Raw genomic sequence first — 21,400 nt, 5'->3', positions numbered from 1 at the left:
GTGGTGAAAATCACCCGGGCTCCCACCTCGCGGGGCCCCATGGCGGGGGGTTCCCTTCCTCACACATCCCTCCCGTAGGGGGAGGCCCAGGGCCACGCTACGGGGCTCTCTCTGTCCCCTCCCTGGCCCCTCCTAAGCTTGCAGCTGCCACAGAAAACACCCGATTAAAAACTTTTTATTTCAGCAAAATAAACGTGCCTGTGGAAGAACTACACGGTGGCTTCCGAGAGACCCCACTGTGTACCTGAGCCCCAGGTGGCCACACCTGGTGTTCTGGAAAAAGGAGTCCAGGGCCAGTATTCAGGCCCTGCTGTACTGCACCCTGGAAACTGCACCAAACCCCAGCTCCGCCCCCATCCACGGCTCCCAGCATGGTTTCTGGAGTCCCTGCAACAGACCTGTGAGGAGAGGGCGGGGCAGGGCCTGCCTCCTGCGTCCCTGTGATGACCCGGGGGATGCACTGCGCAGGGACAGCTTCCTCCATCCACACAGCCCTGTGGGCACCAACAAGGCCACTGCGACTTCACACGACAGCAGTGTTCCCCAGCTCAGCTGAGCCGGGGTGCAGGGGAGAGCACAGGGCACAGTCCTGTGCCCCAAGGCCCTCGTGCTCCTGGAAGCCTCCGGGAGGAGGCGCCCGCTGGTGGGACGTCGAAGTCCAGGCGCTCTCGGCAGCGACCCCAGGACGGCGCACCTAAGCCGTGGTGCAGGGGACGTGCTGGAGGGACAGGAGCAGGCAAGAGAGAAGCCACCTGTGGTCCCAGCCCCACCCCAGCTCACACGAATTCCGGCTGCCTCTCCCTGCAGGAGCCCAGCGTCATCCGCCCGCCACGGAGCCTCATGGGGGGCAGTGGGGTCTGCAGCACGTTGTTGGACTGGTTGGTGTTGAATCCTGAGAGCTGCTGGGCCGGGCCGTCCTCGTCACCGTCCCCGTCCTCCCGGGCTGTGGCCTCCAGCTGCTCCTCACTGCCGCTGTGGCTGCCAGAAGCCGCCTCTAGGCTGGCCTCGCTCTGCTGCTGCTCCAAGAAGCTGAGGCGGCCCAGGGCACTGGCCTCCGATGAGGACAGCAGCTCGGAGGCCTCCTCTAGGTCCGAGTCCGAATCGTTGGACACAACTCGAGATTCTGAGAAAGGGAGATGGCGGGGGAGACAGACAGGAGAGAGGGGGAGAGAGAGATGGGGGAGAGACAGACAGGAGAGAGGGGGAGAGAGAGATGGGGGAGAGACAGGAGGGGGGGAGAGAGAGACAGGGGAGATGGGGAGAGACAAGAGATGGGGAGAGACAAGAGATGGGGAGAGATAGGAGAGAGGGGGAGAGAGATGCGGAGAGATGGGGGAGAGACAGGAGAGGGGGAGAGAGGGAGAGACAGGAGAGGGGGAGAGAGACAGGAGAGATGGGGAGAGAGGAGAGATGGGGGAGAGAGATGGGGAGAGACGAGAGATGGGGGAGAGAGATGGGGAGAGACGAGAGATGGGGGAGAGAGATGGGGAGAGACAGGAGAGATGGGGGAGGGGGGAGAGACAGGAGAGATGGGGGGAGAGAGATGGGGAGAGACAGGAGAGATGGGGGGAGAGAGATGGGGAGAGACAGGAGAGAGGAGAGATGGAGAGAGAGATGGGGGAGAGACAGGAGAGATGGGGAGAGACAGGAGAGATGGGGAGAGAGATGGAGAGACGAGAGATGGAGAGACAGGAGAGAGATGGAGAGACAGGAGAGATGGAGAGACAGGAGAGATGGGGAGAGACAAGGGGAGGGACAGACAGATGGAGAGACATGGCGGGGAGGAGGACAGAGAGACAAGGGGAGAAACAGGGAAGGAGAAAGGGGAGAGGTGTTGATAGGGTCTGGCTCCGTGTCCCCACCCAAACCTCATCTTGCAGCTCCCATAATTCCCACGTGTTGTGGGAGGGAGCGGGTGGAGGATGGTTGAAGCCTGGAGGTGCGTCTTTCCTGGGCTGTTCCCGTGATAGCACGTGGGTTTCACAAGATCTGATGGTCTAAAAGCTGGAGTTTCCTGACACAAGCTCTCCCTTTGCCTGCTGCCATCCATGCAAGATGTGACTTGCTCCTCTTTGTTTTCTGCCATGATTGTGAGGCCTCCCCAGCTACATGGAACTGTAACTCCATTAAACCTCTTTCTTTTGTAAATTGCCCAGTCTCAGGTATTTCTTTTTGAGACAGAGTCTCACTCTCTTGCCTGGGCTGGAGTGCAGTGCCATGATCTTGGCTCACTGCAACCTCTGCCTCCCCGGTTCAAGCGATTCTCCTGCCTCAGCCTCCTGAGTAGCTGGGATTACAGGTGCCCTCCACCACACCTGGCTAATTTTTGTATTTTTAGTAGAGACGGGATTTCACCATGTTGATCAGGCTGGTCTTGAACTCCTAACCTCAAGTGATCTGCCTTGTCCTCCCAAAGTGCTAGGATTACAGGCGTGACCCACCGTGCCCAGCCTCAGGTATTTATCAGCAGTGTGAAGACAGACAACACAGGTGTCCCGTAACTAGATGCGGCACTCTGCCGGCTGCCTCTGACGGGTAGTGCCGGCCCCACCTGGGTCAAACTCCCAGCCCCACGCCCTTCTCTAGAAAAACGGGCTCCTGCAGGAAAGGCACTTAGCCTGACCTGGTGCACCTGGAGCCTTACAAGGCATCAGCCCCCCGTTCATGTTACTGGTTTCTGAGTGCGGGGTAGGCACCTCAAAAGGCACTGCCTTGCCTGTTTTTGCAGCCGGTTAAAGGAAAATGAATGAGTAGCTCATAGGTGTGGTCTCCGTGGCAGACGAAATCCACAGAATGTGCTGCGCCATGGACCCTGCCACGTGTGTACAACTAGGTCATGGCACCTGTGCGCCCATGGGTGGCACACGCCAGCCTCCCTTGGGGCCGTTCGGGCAGCCACACACCTCTGCACCCGTCCTCCGCCGCCTCCTGCAGGGGGTAGACCACCGCCTCGCCCGCCTCCAGGTACGGCACCTGGACGACTACCTCGGCTCGCTGGTTGGATGACTCGTCCTGCAAGTGCAGAACGGAAGTCAGAGAGGGGCCGGGGCTCCATTTTCCATGTTATAAATTAACAAACCCACCCACACAGCCCGTAACTGCTACTGACACCCGCTGTTGCCCAGGCGGTCTGTCCTCAGCCAAGAGCAAACCCGAGAAACTGCAGCCCCTAAACACCCAGGGAAGATGGATTGAAAAAATACGAGACGCCGCGTGCAGTGGCTCACACCTGTAATCCCAGCACTTCAGGAGGCCAAGGGGGGTGCGGATCACTTGAGGTCAGCAGTTTGAGACCAGCCTGGCCAACCAAGTGAAACCCCATCTCTCTTAAAAATACAAAACTTAGCCGGGTGTGGTGGCCGGCGCCTGTAGTCCCAGCTACACGGGAGACTGAGGCAGGAGAATCGCTTGAACCTGGGAAGCGGAGGTTGTGGTGGGCTGAGATCGCCCCATTGCACTCCAGCCTGAGCAACAGGAGCGAAACTACAACTCCCAGAAAAGAAAATCTGAAGCCGGGAATTGACCTCGCGGCGGAGTGCAGTGGCAACTCGGGCAGGCTGTGGACACCGGGCCAGCGTGGAGCTTGTGGCTGCAGGCAGCACCGGGATGGAAAACGGGGAAGGAAGCTGGAGGTGTAGGGTGAGGCCCAAGGCCAGCCCCAAGGGAGAGTGGAGGGGCGGCCGCAGAGCCTTTGCACCTCTGCCAGATTCAATGCAGACCTCGCTGAGTTCTTTGCATAAAAGACACAAAAAGACAGAGGCCTCCCGAACAACCCTGTCCAAACAAAATTATCTCCCTGTGGTTCCTTGGGCTTCATCCGACAACGACTGTCCCCAGCAGCGCCCCCTGCTCCCCAAGCCCCGAGTGGCCAGCCCTGGTCAGGCCCACACCCTCACCTGGCCCCCGGGGGTCTCCTCCGGCTCCTCCTCGAAGACCAGGCCGTAGTGGACGATGAGAGTCTCGATGACGCGGGCCTGATGGGGATAATCCACCAGGGAGGAGAGGGACACGGTGGCTTCGGTGGGCCGTGGCCGAAGCAGCGTGGGCCCGAACACGATGCCCAGGTTCCCGGGGGTCATCTTGTTGTCCTGCTCCACCTCCACGATCCTGCGGGGTGGGCAGGGGCCAGGTGCTGAGCGGCTCCCGGGACCCCGCGCCCTCCACTCCATATGCCGGGACTCACCTGCGTAGGTGGCGCAGCAGGTACTGCAGCGAGGCCCGGTTCTCAGGCGGCAGGTCGCGCAGGAGCTCCCGCAGCCGACCGGCCATGGCCACCGCCACTGCCTGGCTCTCCGAGCCGTCCTGCCGGCCCCGGGACGCCGCCTTGGCCTCGGCCTCTGCCTTCAGGCTGTCCTTGGCCAGCCCTACGAGCTCGTGGTAGAGGCGGAAGGAGATGAGCGGCTCGGGAAGCTGTGCAGAGTCAACAAGGGTCAGCAGGTGTTGGTGGGCCTGGCCCAGCCCCCACGTGTGCCTGCCACGCCCCCAGCCTCAGCCCCACCCCCACAAAGCACTGGCCACACCCCGCCGAGCTCGGGTTCCACCCAGAGCGGCGTCAGTCCCCTTTCCCAGCCCAGCATGAGCCCTGCCCCTCCTACCCGGGGCACACCCCCAGCTCCACTCCCTTTCTCGCTCTGGCCACGCGTGCCCCGCCCTGCAGGTACCCTAACGAGCTCCGGCTCTACTCAGCATAGTCTGACCCCTTCCCCATCACCTGCGAAGTGCTGGTCCCACTCCCATCCCAGCCCAGCTCCGCCCTTCCCCAGACATGACCACGCCCCTATCCCCAGTCCCGCCCTTCCCCAGGGATGACCACGCCCCTGGCCCCAGCCGCGCCCCTGCCAAGCCCTGGTCACACTCACCCTGCCCCAGCCTCGCCCCACCAAGCCCAGGCCCCACCGCCAGCCCTGCACTTGTCTAGCCTCAGCCCCGCCCCTAGCCTCATACGGGTCCCTGCCAAGCGCTGAACACGCCCATCCTGCTCTGGCCACGCCCCACAGAGCCCCGCCCCCGCCCCGCCCCAGCACAGCGTCAGGTGAGCTTCTGCCGTGGCCACACCCCTGCCACGTGCTGACCAAGCCCCACCCCGCCCCTCCTGTCCCTGTCCGTGCCTCGGCGCAGAACTGGCCCCGCCCCGCTCCTACCGTGACCACGCCCCCAGCCTCAGCCCTGCCCTGCCAGGCACTGTCCCGCCCACCCTGTCCTCCCCAGGCCCCCGCTTGCGCCAGTCCTGCTCCAGCTCAGTCCTGCTCCAGCTCCCGGACCCCCACCCCGCCTCCTCCTGCCTGGCTACGCCCCTTCCAGGCTCTGCCTGGCCACCTCAGGTGGGTCTCACCTGACGCAGGTAGAGCTTGAGGACGTTGCTGATGTCGTGGGGCGAGGCCTGCGACAGCTCGACCAGCTCCTTGCCGTTCTCGAAGGCCTGGCACAGCTTCTCCACGCGCGTCTTTACCCCATTGACCCGGTAGATGCCCTGCGGGAGCCCCGGGTGGGGAGGCCCATCAGCCTCGGCCCACTCCCGCCTCCTCGCTGTGAGCCGCCTCCTCCCCCGCCTCACCTTGGTGCGCAGCGCCCGCCGCTCGATCTCGCAGACGCACTTCTTGACGATGAAGGGCACGCCGTCGGGGGCGCTGCGGGCCGCGTGGCTGAAGTCCTGGCCGAACAGCTGCAGGCGGCCCTGCAGCTTCTTGTGCCCGCACTGTATGGCCAGCGTCTCCAGACATTTCTTGTGGCAGGCCAGGCAGCACTGGGGGCGGCCAGAGTGAGTGAGCCCAGCCCCGGGGCGCCCAGCTCAGCGCAGCCCCCAGCGGCTCCACCCCACCTCCCCGGGGCCGCTCACAGCCCCCACACGGCAGCTTCTGCAAACACAAGCTGGACAGTGGCTCGCGGCTTCCACCCCAGGGGTGATCCCGCCTGCCACTGTGGCCTCCTCTCCTTCCCGCCCCTTGGTTTTCTGGACACAGCTCCAGGGCCTTTGCCCTCCAGGTCTTCTGGCCACAGCCCCTGGGCTCTTCACCCTCCAGGTCTGCCCCCTGCCTCGCTGCCTCAGAGAGCCAACCCTGCCCCCCAAAACTAAAGGAGCCCACCCCACTCCCTCCGTTCGCTTCCTTCCAAAGGCGGCCGACTGCTCCCTGCTCTGGGCCGGACCTTGCTGAGGGCACACAGGCCGGCGGTGCCGGGCACCCCAAAGGCTCCCGAAGGCTCCCAGCTGTCCGTCGGGGCGTCCCACTCACCTCTTCACACTCAGCACCCTGGAAGTAGACGTAGCTGTTGCACTCGCGGCACTTGGCGGGCGTGCGGAGCTTCCGGAGCCGGTGAGTACGGGCCGCCTTGGACAGCCCCTCGTGGCGGAACGGTCCACTGGGCACGGCCACCGGCAGCTCAGGGGTCATGCCGTTGAGGTCAGCTGCGGGCAGCACAGGCAGCCGGTGTCACCAAGGCAGGTCAGGGCCAGGCCCATGGACTGTGTCCAAACCCCCCTCTCTCTCCAGCCCCGTCAGGGGACCCTCACCCTGCTCAAAGGCTGAAGCCCCGGCTCCACCGTCTGGGTCCACCAGCTCCTCCGTGGACGACATGGTGCCACTGGATGACGTCCGCTCGAACTTCTTAAAGTCCCCTGGGCGGGAATCAGGACTGTTCAGACTCCCCCAGCCAGGGGGGCCCCCTCCATCACCCCGGTGCGTGATGAAACCCTGAGGCCCAGGAGAGGCGGCAGCTCCACACCCCAGCCCGCCAGAGAGCCTCCCTCACCTGCGCCAGGGCCGGGGTCCAGCCCACTGTCCGAGTCTGAGATCGAGAGCGGCCATGACTTGTGAACCTGGTGTCCTCGCCCGGCTGGAGAAAGAGGCGTCTCTGGTGAAGGGCCAGGGTGGGTGGCAGGGAGCCAGCGTCCGCCCCTGGGACCCGCCGGACACTCACCCCTGTGGTCCTTGGCAGGTGTGCCCTCAGTGCACCCGCCTTCTTCTGGGGGGCTCCCGGCAGCCTCGGGCCGCGCCACATCACTCACGTTGAAGCTGCTCTTCCGGGCACGCATGACGGGGGACCTAGTGGAAGAAACCGGGAAAAGGAGGGGAGGTGATGGGGGGCAAGACAGCTTCATCTTCATGCCCCCGACAGAGGGAAGCCCGGCTCCCAGGCAGGGCCTTGTGCGCCGGGGACAGAGCAGCTGGGTGGCGGTACCAGGCGTTGGCGGAGACGTGGGGCTCAAAGTCGTAGTGCACATCGGGCTCCTGGTCCCGCTGCAGCTGGCGCACGTGGGAGGCGTACTGCTGGCCTGGGTCATACAGCTTGCTGCTCTCACACAGCATCTGGAAGTGCACGGGCAGCGGCGCCGTCTGCATATGCATCATCTGGTAGTAGGAGATCGTGGCCTGCGGGCGGCACCGGAGAGCGGAGGGGTCAGTGGGAGGCCGCCCTGTCCACCATCCCCGCCCGGGCGGCCGGAGCACCCCACGCACCGACTTGATGGTTTGGTCGCTCTGCCGGATGACCTCCTGGATCTGCCGCAGCGCCGTCACCTTGGTATCCTCCAGCTCCTGCTTCTGCGTCTTCGCGTCGGCCACGCAGGTGCGGTAGGTGGCCATAGCTTCCTCCGCCTGCGGTGGGGGCGGGGCACACAGAGAGAGGCCTCAGCCCGGGGTGCAGGACTCAGACAGAAACCTCAGGGAGGCGGGGCTGACGCCTGTCATCCCAGCGCCTCGGGAGGCCACAGTGGGAGACTTGCTTGAGGCCAGGAGTTCGAGACCAGCCTGAGCAACATGGTGAGACCCTCCCCCACATCTTTTTTTTTTTTTTTTTTTTTTTTGAGACGGAGTCTTGCTCTGTAGCCCAGGCTGGAGTGCAGTGGTATGATCTCGGCTCACTGCAACCTCCACCTACCGGGTTCAAGCAATTCTCCTGCCTCGGCCTCCCAAGTAACGGATTACAGGTGCCCCCCACCCACCACACCCGGTTAATTTTTTGTAATTTTAGTAGAGATACAGGGGTTTCACCATGTTGGCCAGGCTGGTTTCGAACTCCTGACCTCATATGATCTGCCCGTCTCAGCCTCCCAAAGGGCTGGGATTACAGGTGTGAGCCACCACACCCAGCCTGAGACCCCCATCTTTATAAATAATTTTTTTTTTTTTTTTTTTTTTTTTTGAGACAGAGTCTTGCTCTGTCGCCCAGGCTGGAGTGCAGTGGCGCGATCTCGGCTCACTGCAAGCTCCACCTCCCGGGTTCACGCCATTCTCCTGCCTCAGCCTCCCGAGTAGCTGGGACTACAGGCGCCCACCACTACGCCCAGCTAATTTTTTGTATTTTTAGTAGAGACGGGGTTTCACCCTGTTAGCCAGGATGGTCTTGATCTCCTGACCTTGTGATCTGCCTGCCTCAGCCTCCCAAAGTGCTGGGATTACAGGCGTGAGCCACTGCGCCCGGCCAAGAATTTTTTTTAAATTAGCTGGGTGTGGCGGCACACGCCTGTGGTCCCAGCTACTCTAGAGGCTGAGGCGAGAAAATTGCTTGAGCCCAGGAGGTGGAGGCTGCAGTGAGCCATGATCAAGCCACTGCACTCCAGCCTGGGTGACAGAACAAGACACTGTCTCAAAAATAATAATAATTTAAAAATCAAGGCCGGGCACGGTGGCGCACGCCTGTAATCCCAGCACTTTGGGAGGCTGAAGCGGGTGGATCACGAGGTCAGGAGTCTGAGACCAACCTGGCCAAGATGGTGAAACTCTGTGTCTACTAAAAATACAAAAAAATTAGCTGGGCCTGGTGGCCGGCGCCTGTAATCTCAGCTACTCGGGTGGCTGAGGCAGAGAACTGTGTGAACCTGGGAGGCAGAGGTTGCAGTGAGATCTCACCACTGCACTCCAGCCTGGGCAACAGAATGAGACTCTGTCTCCAAAAAACCAATTGGCCGGGCGCAGTGGCTCATGCCTATAATCCCAGCACTTTGGGAGGCCGAGGTGGGCGGATCATGAGGTCAGGAGATCAAGACCATCCTGGCTAACACAGTGAAACCCCATCTCTACTAAAAATACAAAAAATTAGCCGGGCGTGGTGGCGGGCGCCTGTAGTCCCAGCTATTCGGGAGGCTGAGGCAGGAGAATGGCGTGAACCCGGGAGGTGGAGCTTGCAGTGAGCCGAGACTGTGCCACTGCACTCCCGCCTGGGTGACAGAGCTAGACTCCGTCTCAAAAACAAACAAAAAAACAAAAAAAAAAAACAAAAACAAAGGCCTGGAGGTAGTAAATGTCACACCAAGCATTGGCTCTCCTCCTCCAGGGACCTCCAGCCCTGCCTCCACCCGCCCTCACCTTGTTCTTGGCCTCCTCCTCCAGCCGCCGCCGCTTGTCCAGGGTCTTGGTGGCCGTGCTGCCTGCTCCCGGCGCGGTGCCAGCCTGCTCCTCCTCCGCCTTGGCCACGAGGAAGCGAGCCTTGTCGTGGTCCTCGCAGCGCTGCGTGTAACCCTGCTTGGCCTTGCGCAGGTTGGACTCCGCCTCTTGCTGTGGGTGTGGGAGCCAGGAGGCCAGTTCCAACCCTATCCTCGGATGGGACTCAGTCTCCCCAGCTCCTCCTTTCCTCCCCACCCCCATCCCTCTCACCAAGGCCCCATGGCCCAGCTGGGCATGCAGAGAACCCTGCACAACAATTGGCAGCGGAAAAACAGGAGGAGTGGCCGGGCGCGGTGGCTCACGTCTGTAATCCCAGCGCTTTGGGAGGCCGAGGCAGGCGGGTCACTTGAGGTCAGCAGTTTGAGACCAGCCTGGCCAACATAGTGAAACCCCGTATCTACCCAAAATTTAAAACAATTAGCCGGGCATTGTGGTGCACGCTTGTAATCCCAGCTACTCGGGAGGCTGAGGCACTAGAATCGCGAATAGCTTGAACCCAGGAGGCGAAGGTTGCAGTGAGCCAAGATTGCACCACTGCACTGCAGCCTGGGCAACAGAGATTCCAGCTCAAAAAAAAAGAAAAGAACGGGAGGAGGCACCCGTAACAGGACCCTCGGAGAAATGGGTGTCCCGTGTGCCCGCTCTGCAGCCCAGGAAGCTGAGGCGCAGCCAAGCTCTGCACAGAGGCTCACACGGCAGCCTCTGCAGACACGCACACCAGCCCCCACGGGAGCGTCTCCGGGCTCTTTTGCTTTCACTTCCCTCCTCACAGACGAGAACAGAGAAGCCGCCCAGGCAGGAAGCCAGGCGCCCACAGGTTGGCAGGAAGAGCACTTAGTCAAAAACCTGTGGGCTCGGGGGCCACACCTCACACCCTGCACCATCAGATTCACACACAAACAAACGGACTCATCCAATTACTAGGAGACCGCCAGGCGCCGTGGGTCACACCTGTAATCCCAGTGCTTTGGGAGGCCGAGGCAGGAGGATCACTTGAGGCCAGGAGTTTGAGACCAGCCTGGTCAACATAGTGAGACCCCATCTCTACAAAAAAATTTAAAAATTTAGCCAGACGTGGTGGCGCACACCTGTGGTCCTAGCTACTCGAGACCAGCCTGGCCAACATGATGAAACCCCATCTCTACCAAAAATATAAAAATTAGCCGAGCACGGTGGCTTATGCCTATAATTCCAGCACTTTGGAAGGACGAGGTGGGCAGATTACCTGAGGTCAGGAGTTCGAGACCAGCCTGGCCAAGGTGGTGAAACCCCATCTCCACTAAAAATACAAAAATTAGCCAGGCATGGTGGCTGGCACCTGTAATCCCAGCTACTTGGGAGGCTGAGGCAGAAGAATCGCTTGAGCCCAGGAGATAGAGGTTGCAGTGAGCTGAGATCGATCCACTGCACTGCAGCCTGGGCGACAGAGTGAGACTCTTGTCTCAAAAAAAAAAAAAAAAAAAAAAAAAAAAGACTACTGCCAACAATCACAGGTTTCTACCTGGCAAAATAGGCCACAGGTAAAAATCAAAAGTCAAACAGTAAATTGTGGGAGGGGAATGGGGGGAGTCTAAAACTCACATGATTAAGGCCTAAGTTCTCTAATATGTAAAAAGCTCTGACAAATCAATAATAAGCCACTGTCCAGTACAAAGTAAGCAAAGGATAAGAACTAAGCAAAGGTTAAGAACTGAGGGTTCACAGAAGAGGAAAAGCAGGGCTGTGGCCTGGGAGGGTAGCTCATACACGCATGCCCCTTGACCCAGCAGTTCTATTTTGGGCACTGATCCCTCAGGCATCCTTGAGACAGGGGCACAAGCTTGTCATAGCAATGGTGTTCGTAACAGCAACAGCTCAGCCACTCCCAAGACGTCCATGAAGTAACCTACTCAATCTCCTCAGCTGAGCCCTGCACAGCCGAAAAAAGGGGTTCAGGCTGCTTCATGCTGACTGATATGGGGTGAGCCTCTCTATACGGAGGTAAGGATAAAAATCAGGAGCAGAACAGGGCATGAGGTGAGCTGTCCTCGTGTGTACAAAACAGGGCAGATATGTGTTTGCCGGTATGTGCTGGAAGGAGCTAGGAGGGTGTGTTTCACTGCAGACCGTGTTAACACAGCTAAAAAGCAAACAAAAACTGGGCAACATAGTGAGTATACAAAAAATACAAAAAAATGAACTGGGTGTGATGGCTGGTGCCTGTAGACCCAGGAACTCAGGAGGCTGAGGTGGGGGGATCATTGCAGCCCAAGAAGGCAAGTCTACAGTGAGGTATGATTGCATCACTGCAGTCCCGCCTGGGTGACAGAGCGAGACCCTATCTCAAAACAAGCAAAGAAACAAACAAAAAGGCGCCGGCGTCTTTGAAATAACCCAAAAGCGAAGTGGGAAGAGAATACAGGCAGGAGGCCGGGTGGGTGCGGTGGCTCACGTCTGTAATCCCAGCACTTTGGGAGGCCGACGCGGGTGGATCACCTGAGGTCAGGAGTTCGAGACCAGCCTGACCACTATGGTGAAACCCCGTCTCTACTAAAAATACAAAAATTAGCCAGGTGTGGTGGCGTGCTTCTGTAATCCCAGCTACTCGGGACGCTAAGACAGGAGAATTGTTTGAACCAGGGAGATGGAGGTTGCAGTGAAAGCCCAGATGGTGCCATGGCACTCCAGCCTGCAGCCTGGGCGACAGAGAGAGACTCCGTATCAAAAAAAAAAAAAAAAGAATACATGCAGGAGCATGGCGCTTTTCCAGTCCTGAGAGACCATCAGTCTCCCTCAACCCGGAGACCTGCTGCTTACAACCGAGGGAGGCAAGGCTTCTCCCCATTTCTGCAGGGACAGCAGTGAGCGCCGGGCTCCTGGGTCCTTCCAGGCAGAGCTGGGGGCCATGCGGCTGGAGCATCTCCGACCCGGCTTGGGGCCCAGCCTGCGAGGCCGCGCATGCGCAGGAGGCCGGGGCGTGTGCGGAGCTCGCCGCAGGGCCCTCGCTATGGGGCTGGGGCTGGGACTGCGCCTGCGCCGAGGCCCGCTGCCCGCCCCCGCCCGCCCCCGCCCGCCCGCCTCACCAGCTTCCTCTGGGCGCGGTGCCAGGCCTCCTTGATCTCCTTCCTGCGCTTCTCGTGTTCCAGCCGCCGCAGGGTCAGGGGCTGGGGCGAGACGGGCCGTGAGTGGGTACCCCGGTGACACCCCCGCCCAGCCCGCCCTCCCAGGCACCACGCACCTGCATGAATGTCTGGGTCTGCAAGGTGCCCACCGCCTGCACCATGCCGTGGCCGAACTCCAGGTCCTGCTCCAGGGCCAGCGAGTAGATGGACAGGAGCGGCATGTGGGGCTGTGGGTGGGGCACCGGGTCACTGGGTGGGGAGGGATGGAGGCAGGGCGGCCCCAGCACCCCCAGCCGCCAGCTCCCTGGTCCCTGCAGCCACCCCCGTTAATGTAGAGGGGAAGCCCCTGCTCTTGGTCCCTGGGCCCTTGAAATGGGGCTGAGACTCACACCCGGGCCCAGGGACCCCCGCCCCATGCCCGCGGGGCCCCCACCTCCTGCATGACGCTCTGTCTGCAGTTGTGAGCGATCTTCTGCAGGCCCTTGGCAAACTCCATCTCTGCGGGCCGGAGAGGGGTGTGAGGTGCTGGGACAAGGCCTTCCCAGCTCACCCAGAACCCCCTCCCTCCAGACCCACCCTGCTGGGACCCCAGCTCTCACCCAGCGTCGTCCGCTTCTCCAGGTAGCTGATGAGGTCCTTCATGTACTTGGCCATGTTCTTGGCATACAGCAGTGCGGCATCCACGCCCCCCTCACAGCGCTGTAGCAGCACGTCCACCTCCTCGGCGGGCAGGCAGCCTGCAGGGAACGGGGGCCTGCTCAGCCTGGCCCGACCTCCGCAATGGCCCACCCCTCAAATGCCTGCCTGCCACTGGGTGGGGGCTTACCGGCGTCACAGTCATCCAGGCTGGGAGGGGTGCCCTCACTGCCCGGTCCATACAGGCTTTCCATGGACTGTAGGACGGAGACACAGGTGAGACCAGCCCCATGCGGGGCCCTGGGCAGTGCCCACCCTTCAGGGGACGGTTGCTGCCCCCCCCAGAGAGGGAAACCAAGGCGCACAGGGGAAGCAGGGTGACTGTCCGGGCCCTGCAGACCTGAACCCGGCTGGCCTCCAGAAGCTGGACACAGGTGGCCCTGGCCCACCCCACTCACCTGGCTCGAGTCCCCAGGAGGCACTGCTAGGAGGGTGCTGCTGTCCACTTCACCCATGAGGAACTCGGACACTCTGCAGGGCCAGCGGGGTCACCATCGAGAGACACCCGGGCCCCCCACGCTCCCTTGCCCTGCCCCACAGGCTCCCGTGCTCACGTGCTACTGAAGGCCACAGCAATCGTCTCCAGGGCCTTCTCAAACTCCTGTTTCTCCAGATCATTGTTGCTCTCATAATGGAAGGCTGGGAAGCAGAGATAAGGACAAGGAGGTGGGCCCACTCTGGGAGGTGACCATCCCTGCAAGAACTGACCGGAGCCCTTAACCCAGGGGGAACAGCAGGGAGCTTGTGCCTGTCAAACTCCTATGCATCCTTCAAAACCCACTTCAAACATCCCCTCCTCCAGGATGCCCTTCTAGGCAGAGAGCCCTCGCAGCCCTGTTCCAGCAGGCTGACCTTTGACCTTGGCAATGAGGGTGCCGGCTGCGGTGAGCGTCTCCACGGTGTTCAGCAGCGGGTACTTGGAGATGATCTGATGCATGACACGCAGAGCCTCACCCAGGCACTCGTGGGCCCGCGGGCGGCGGGCCTCAAGGAGGTCTGCTGGGGAGAGTCGGAGTGAGCAGTGGGGTAGGGCCCAGTCCCAGGGAAAGTCTGTCCACCTCCTCCCTCTTCAGAGCTCTTGTTCCCAGATGGGGAAACTGAGGCAGAGGTGGAAGACGGCAGATGCCTGGGGCTCATTTCGAGACTGCGGGGAGGGCACTGTCCCTCCCTGGGCTACTGGCCAGATCAACAAAGGCCAGACCTTGGCCTAGGCACTCTGCTGCTCAGAACACTCTTTTCCTGTCCCTCCAGAAAGCAAACTGCCTCTTGTCCTTCAAGCTACAGTCCTGCAGCCCCTTCCTCCATGCAGCCCACCAGGCTCCTTCCCTGCCCTAACTCCTCAGGACTGCTCAAAGCCCTGTCCAGGTCTCTCTCTGCCCTTCCTAAGTGAGGAAACTGAGGCATAGAGAGGGGAAGCCATTTCTCAACAATCACACAGCTTTTCCATCTACACTAGCTCTGAAGGCGTGAGAACGCCAGGCAGAGGGATCCTGCCTGGCTTTATCTCCAGGGCAATAGGGAGCCATAGAAGGTGTTAGAACAGAGGAGGTCAGATCTGACTGTTGGAACCTGGCTTTCACTGCCCTCCTCAGCCAGGGGTGGTGGCTTACACCTGTGACCCCAGCACTTTGGGAGGCTGAGGCAGGAGGACGGGTTGAGCCCAGGAATTCAAGACCAGCCTCGGCGATACAGTAAGACCCTGTCTCTGTAAGAAATAAAATAAAGAATAAAAAGCTAAATGCCCTCATCGAACGTTCTCAATTGGAAGAAGAAAAAAGCAGACAGGGCCAAGCACAGTGCCTCATGCCTGTAATCCCAGCACTCGGTGAGGCCAAGGCAGGCAGATCACTTGAGGTCAGGAGTTCGAGACCATCCTGGCCAACATGGCGAAACCCTGCCTCTACTAAAAATACAAAAAGTAGCAGCGTGGTGGCACTCCTCTGTAATCCCGGCTACTCGGGAGGCTGAGGCAGGAGAATCACTTGAAGCTGGGAGGCGGAGGTTGCAGTGAGCCGAGATCGCGCCACTGCACTCCAGCTGGGTGACAGAGGGAGACTCCTCCATCTCAAAAAGAAAGGAAAGAAAAGAAAGAAAAGAAAAGAAGGAAAGAAAAGAAAAAAGCAGAGAGTACAGGCGAAGCATCGAGAGCCAGGCACACACCATGTAGTGGAAACAAACCCACGGAATTCGTAGGAGGGGAAAGGTACCCGGGAGGACAGAGGCCAGCGGGAGGGGCAGCTTTGACGCCTGACTGTACCGCTCAGAGGATGTCCCAAATACGAAATGAAATCTGAAAAAGTAAGTGCCCCGTCCCTTTCGGCACCGAAGACCCCAGGTGAATGTCACCTCCGGGAAGAGACCGACCGAGTCACCCGCCAGAGATACCCCCCCACCGGACCGGAACATGTCTTCGCTGCTGGATACGAGGCGGACTCCGGGAATGGGATTAGGGCTCCAGGAGCTCCGGGAAGCCGCTGGGAGGCCCCGGCCACGCCCCTTCTCGGGACCTTCCAGCCGGGCACCCGGCACTCCGCGCGCGCGGCCGGCGCATGGACCCCCGCTGTCCCCGCACACCCCCCACCCGGGAAGCCGGCGGCCGGCACGACCCCTGCGCAGCGCAGGGATGCCCAGGTGCGCACGGCCAGGCCAGGCGCGCGGCAGCCGCTGCTCCCCCACCGCGGGCGGCAAACGGCCCGAGCGCCACGTGCTCCCGGACGCGGCGGGACCCAGCGCCCGGCACCTGTCCCCTCACCTCGGGGGCCCGCCCGGCAGCGCACGGGGCCCTCGTCCAGCACCGGGTGCGCCGTCCCGCAGATACACATGGCGCAGCCGTCGGGGCGCGGAGACCGCGAGCGCGTGGGGCCTGGCAGCTGACCGATGGGGGTCTCCGGTGGCCAAACCGGCTCCGGCCGGTCAGGAGGCCCCGCCCCCGCGAGGGAAACCCCGCCCTGGGGTCCCGTTCGCCCCAGCCTGGGTCCTTCCTTACCCGCAGAGCTTCGAGGTGGGGAGGGTCGAGGACGGGCAGGGAAACTGAGGCCCAGACCTGAAGCCCGGGAACGAGGAAGCCCGGGAAGTGTCGGGGTGGCACCGTCCACGTGGGTCCCCTCCTAGCTGCCTGCACGCGGGTCCCCAAGCTGTGGGGTGGACCCCACAACCATCGCTGCATGCAGGTGGCCCCATTTTATAGATAAGTCACCTGACACCTACAGAGGGAAGGGGCTCGCCAGGGTCTCAGCAGCTGAGAAGCATCGGGACTAGAGCCCACATCCTAGCCGCCAGGGTCTTCTCCGGCCTGGGGCGGCCCCGAGACGCACAGAAGGCGCCCCCAGCCGGGCGCGGTGGATCAGGTCTGTTATCCCAGCACTTTGGGAGGCGGAGCCGGGAGAACGGTTTTTAGCTCGGGAGTTCTAGACCAGCCTGCGCAATATGGGGAGACCCCGGTGTCTACAAAAAATACAAAAACTGGCCGGGCGCGATGGCTCACGCCTGTTATCCTGGCGCTTTGGGAGGCCGAGGTGGGTGGATCACTTGAGATTAGGAGTTCAAGACCAGCCTGGCCAAAATGGTGAAACCCCATCTCTACTAAAAAAAAGAAAAAAAGAAAAAAAGAAAAAAAAATTAGCCGGGCACGGTGGCGCGCCCCTGCAATCCCAGCTACTCGGGAGGCTGAGGCAGAAGAACCACTTGAACCCAGGAGGTGGAGGTTGCAGTGAGCTGAGATCTCGCCCCTGCACTCCAGCCTGGGTGACAGAGTGAGACTCTGTCTCAAAAAAAAAAAAAAAAAGAAAGAAAGAAAGAAAGAAAAGCCCGGGCACGGTGGCTCATGCCTGCTGTAATCCCAGCACTTTGGGAGGCTGAGGCATGCGGATCACGAGGTTAGGGGTTTGAGACCAACCTAGCCAATACGGTGAAACCCCATCTCTACTAAAAATACAAAAATTAGCCAGGTGTGGTGGCACGCACCTGTAGTCCTAGCTACTCAGGAGCCTGAGGCAGAAGAATCACTTGAACCCGAGAGAGGAAGGTTGCAATGAGCCGAGATCGCGCCACTGCACTCCAGCCTGGGCGACAGAGTGAGACTCCATCTCACTATCTCAAATAAAATAAATAAAATAAAATAAATCAGGTGCAGTGGCTCATGACTGTAGTCTCAGGTACTCGGGAGGCAGAGGTGGGAGGATGGCTTGAGCCCAGGAGTTCAAGGTAACAGTGAGCCTCAATCACACCACTGGACTCCAGCCTGGGCAACAGAGCAAGACCCTGTATCAAAAAAAAAAAAAAAAAAAGTGCCCCACCCTGGCTGGCCCAGTTCAGACCTCCTGCAGGAGCCTGGGAGCTGAGCCCCGCCCAGGCCAGGCCTCCAAGGAAGCGCCAGGATCGGAAAGGAACCGAGATTAGGGTTTCCCCAGGAAACCAGCCTAGCCCCCGCCCCTGGGACCAGATAACCCGGGGGCTCCCACTCCTCCCAGTGGGGACCGGGCCTTCCCCATCTAGTGCCCTGAAGGTGCAGAGGCCACTCCACCACTTGAGGTCCAGTCCTGGCTCTGCCCTGCCCTGGCTGGGTGAGCCAGGGGTCAGGGCCTCACTAGAGACTTAGTTTCGTCATCTGTAAAATGGGCGGCTGCTGGGAGCAGATCAGAGCGCCTGGCATGACCCTGGCACTGTGGTTTCTGGGAGGAGCCGGGGGCTGAAGGCAGCACATGAGGTGCCCGCCTGGGCTGCCAGGGACAAACAGGAAGCAGATGAAAATAACTCGGCAGGAAGCAGGGCTGTCAGCGGCCGCGTGGAGGAGAAAACGGAACTGCCGGCCTGCAGGCCGCTGGGTCCCAGCACCTCCAGCCGCCTGATGCCCCCATCCTGCCCCTCACCATGCCTCCTGAATCTCTCTCCACCCAGACCTCAGCCAACCCCCAGTTTGCTTCATTCCAAGACACAGATCTGCCCCCGTCTGTCCTGTGCTCTAACACCTTCTATGGCTCCCCATTGCCCTTCTGCCTGGCGTTGTCGTGCCTTCATCCTACACCAGCGGCACCCCACACCTTGGCCCCCAAATGCATTCTCTGTTTCCATGTTTCTGAGCCTGTGCATGGGACATTTCCTCTGCCTTTCCCTCCTAATTGCCATCAGATCCTTTAAAAAAAATAAAGTGGGCACCCTCTTGAGCCAGTGTACGCTCAGGGACTCCCCCACCAAACTCCTACACATCCCTCAGAGCCTTAGCTGTCATGGCCTCTTCCACACAGCCCTCCCTGCCATCTGAGCCTCCCTCCCTTCTGAGCCTCCCCAAGTCCCTCCCTCCATCCTCCCTTGGGTCTGGCTCTGTCTTCCACCCAGGCCTCGGTGTCCCCGTGGCTCTCACCGTCATGCAACACACACTCCTTAAGTTTCTCAAGGCCCTCAGCGAAGCGGGCCACGTCCGCCAGCAGATGGGAGATGTCCTCGACGACGTCCGGGCCAGCACCCTCGGTGGGCAGCTCGCCCGGGCTGGCGGCTGTCAGTGGGCTCCGGTGGCTCCGGCCCAGTGTCCAGGAGGCAGCACCCGACAGGGGGAAGCCAGCCGCGCTGGCGTGGCGGCTCAGGCTGGTGGGCCGCTTGAGGGTCCCTGTGGCCTTGACGCCGGAGGACCCAGAGGCCGGCTCCAGGCTTGGTCCAGGGAACACCGCGTCAGCCCCATCCTTCCTGGGCAGCTCCTTGGGCAGGTCCGAGGGGAGCTCGTTAAAGGGATTTTCCGGCCTGGACACGGCCTCAGTTTCCCCAGAAATGAAGTGGGGCTGTGGAGGGCCACCATCACCCTGACCCCACAGGGGTCAAAGGCCAGAGGTCACAGGGCCGAGATTTGGTAGTGTACCCCCCCCCACCTGTTACCCAACATCCTCTTCCCTAGAGCTTTCACAAACAACGGTCCTTGCCCAAACCACAGCCGGGGCGGGGCCTGCGGGGAGGCGCGGGAGGGGGGTTCCCCACTTCCTGGTGGGGGTGGGGAGGGTCCTCAGCCCTTCAAGCCCCCCTCAGGCTCCTACAACGCAGCTGCTTTAAGTGAACACACTTCTGACTCTGTCTGTCCCCTAAAGGTCCATGGAACCCCAGAGCCTATGGGCAGCCCCAGGCCTTGTAGACATCCCGGACCCCCAAGCTCTGTAGACCCCCCCCCCCAGCTTTGTAGACACCCCAGGCCTGGGGACACTCCCCAACCTCTGAACCTGGTGGATCCCATTAGAGGATCTGCTGCCCGATCAACCTTCAGCCCAATGGCCAGGCCACAGCCCTCCCATCTCAACGGCCCCCAGAGCCCCCAGATTGCCTAAGCCCCCAACCTGCAGCGGCCCAAACACAACATCGTCCCAACCCGGCACCCTCCCTTCCTGCTCCCTGGGCCCCGCGGCCAGCCCTGGATGGAGTGGAGGGAGGCGGCCACCACTCCCAGGGTCCCTACCGTGAGCCGAATGCCGGGGTCCCGGCCTCTCTGCTGTGGCCCCTGCCGTCCCGCCCGGTAGGGGCTGTAGCTGGCACGAGCCCCCAGCCGCCGCCCCAGCATGAGCCCCGAGCACAGGGCGGGTCCCTGTCCCCCTGCGGCCCGGCGTCAGCTCCGGGTCTCACCCGGGCTCCACTCACCCCCGAGGGCTGCGGGCTGGGGCTTCCCGCGCGGTTCTTTTTCGAGATGGAAGGGGTTTTCATGAGCTCTCGTTTCTTCCTGGAGAACATGATGGGGCCCCGGCCGGGAGCCCGAGGGGGCGGGCTGGGTCAGGCGGGCTGGGGGGTCTCAGCGCTGCAGCTCCCGGCGCTGGCCGCTTCGGGACCACATTGTCGCCGGCCACCCCCTCCCCAGCTGTCAGGCCCACGTGACAGGCCCGGCCGTCACTGGCGGGCCCTCCCCCCAACAGGAAAAGGCTTCGGGGAGGCGGCGACGCGGCCTCGCCCCCGACCCTTCCCGGCCTCAGCCTGCGGCTCTGCGGAGTGGGCGCGAAGGTGAGGTCGCAGGCCCCGCCCCCAGCCCCGGGCCGCGCCCCCCCTTCCGCTTTCGGGAGCTTGGAGACGCGCCGCTCGCGGGGTGGGACCGGGAGCCCCTGCCTGACGCTGGCGGGCACGGGGCGGCCGACTGCAGGGCGCTGACCCTCACTCCCGGACGCGAGTGGGCGTGCGCAGACACGTGCACGATGACACGCAGAGACCCGGACCTCCACACGCGCTCAGACGCCACCAAGCTCCTGGAGCCTCGCCCTCAGACCCCAGACACACGCACAGGCCGAAGCTGCGCCCCTGCAGCCCCCTTTCCCCTGAAGGCAAGCCCCCGCTCCACCGCCTCTCCTGCAGACCCTAGGGTGTGGCCGGGCCCCAGCAGGGCCGGGCAGAGTAGGGTCACCCCCATCACCCGCCCTGCAGCACCGTGAAGTGGGTCAGGTCGAGGACAGGTGGGGAAACTGAGGCCCAGAACCGAAACCCTGGGGGCAAAGACTTCCAGGAAGTCAGAACAATCCAGGTTACCGGGCCCTGTCCGTCTGGGTCCCCACATCCGTCTGGGTCCCCACGTCCACCTGGTCCTGAGCTGCCTGCACAGGGGTCCCCAAAGTGTGGTGTGGACCCCACCATCGGCAGAATATGCTGAAGACACCTGGTTACCTCTCAGCAGCCCTGTGGGCCGTATCATGTTGCCCCAGACCTGCCCTTAGCTAAGGTCCCCAGCCCCGCCTCCCATGCTGCATTCCAGTGACTCTGGACCACCGGACGTGCTGGGCAGCAGGACGCAGGCACCCGTTGCTGATAACAGCCTGAGGCGGCATTGGCCAAGAGCTGGGGCATCTGCAGGCATACAGATCCCAGCCTCCTACCTTCCCCCAACCCCCACCCCGCAGTGTGAACTCTCTCCCCCCTCCCCAAGTCTCCCTGCTGTCCCCTTCCAGAACCCCACCCCCAATCCCAAAACCCCAACCTCTTTCCTTTCCCAAACCCCATTCCCACCTACCTCGGGTGGGAGGGGCAGATCTCTGGGGCACAGGACATGAAGGCCACAGCCCCTTGCTCCAAGTCTGGCTCTCCAGGCCCGGGTCCAAGTGCAAACCCAGCCCAGCAGACCCTTGAGAACTCTTTGCCCCCGACTCATGGCGCTGAGGGCTGGGATCAGAGGGTGAGGGTCAGCTGGATGTCGGATGGGCTTCTGGCCCGGCCCTGGCCTGTGCTCCAGGACACCGGGCTCCACTAAGCTTCCCAGGACATTCCTGAGTCCTG

The 21,400-nt window shown here is 61.6% G+C and overlaps 2 protein-coding genes across 18 annotated transcripts in view; one reads left to right on the top strand and one right to left on the bottom strand.

Annotated features, from left to right (window-relative positions):
- The window catches only part of POLR2E (RNA polymerase II, I and III subunit E), a 17,614-nt gene extending 17,411 nt beyond the window's left edge, over positions 1-203 (top strand). Inside the window, exon 8 of the mRNA XM_054673704.2 lies at positions 185-203. The gene's annotated coding sequence lies outside the window, so the exon portion shown is untranslated. The remainder of the gene's footprint in view (positions 1-184) is intronic.
- Positions 160-21,400, bottom strand: ARHGAP45 (Rho GTPase activating protein 45). 17 transcript variants are annotated; one of them, XM_016934521.4, is made up of 23 exons: positions 21,138-21,385; positions 18,537-18,867; positions 14,030-14,176; positions 13,732-13,816; positions 13,576-13,648; positions 13,308-13,374; positions 13,081-13,218; positions 12,915-12,979; positions 12,598-12,708; positions 12,443-12,523; positions 9,303-9,491; positions 7,455-7,592; positions 7,177-7,367; positions 6,916-7,040; positions 6,748-6,831; positions 6,509-6,613; positions 6,231-6,403; positions 5,555-5,743; positions 5,333-5,470; positions 4,184-4,410; positions 3,897-4,107; positions 2,904-3,012; positions 160-1,123 (listed from the first exon to the last, which is right to left on the bottom strand). In XM_016934521.4, exons 1-23 carry the CDS (start codon positions 21,273-21,275, stop codon positions 777-779), a joined length of 3,462 nt encoding a protein of 1,153 aa, XP_016790010.3. In that variant the 5' UTR covers positions 21,276-21,385; the 3' UTR covers positions 160-776. The 17 variants fall into 17 exon arrangements, with proteins under 17 accessions (XP_016790010.3, XP_016790011.3, XP_016790017.2 ...); XM_016934522.4 differs by having other exon boundaries at positions 14,030-14,173; positions 21,138-21,383; XM_016934528.4 differs by lacking the exon at positions 21,138-21,385 and adding an exon at positions 19,790-20,316 and having other exon boundaries at positions 14,030-14,173.

Source organism: Pan troglodytes, chromosome 20 (genome assembly GCF_028858775.2).
Source record: "Pan troglodytes isolate AG18354 chromosome 20, NHGRI_mPanTro3-v2.0_pri, whole genome shotgun sequence".
Lineage (NCBI taxonomy): Eukaryota > Metazoa > Chordata > Mammalia > Primates > Hominidae > Pan > Pan troglodytes.
The sequence above is the reverse complement of the archived record's forward strand: the minus strand, read 5'-3'. Positions and strand labels throughout refer to the sequence as shown.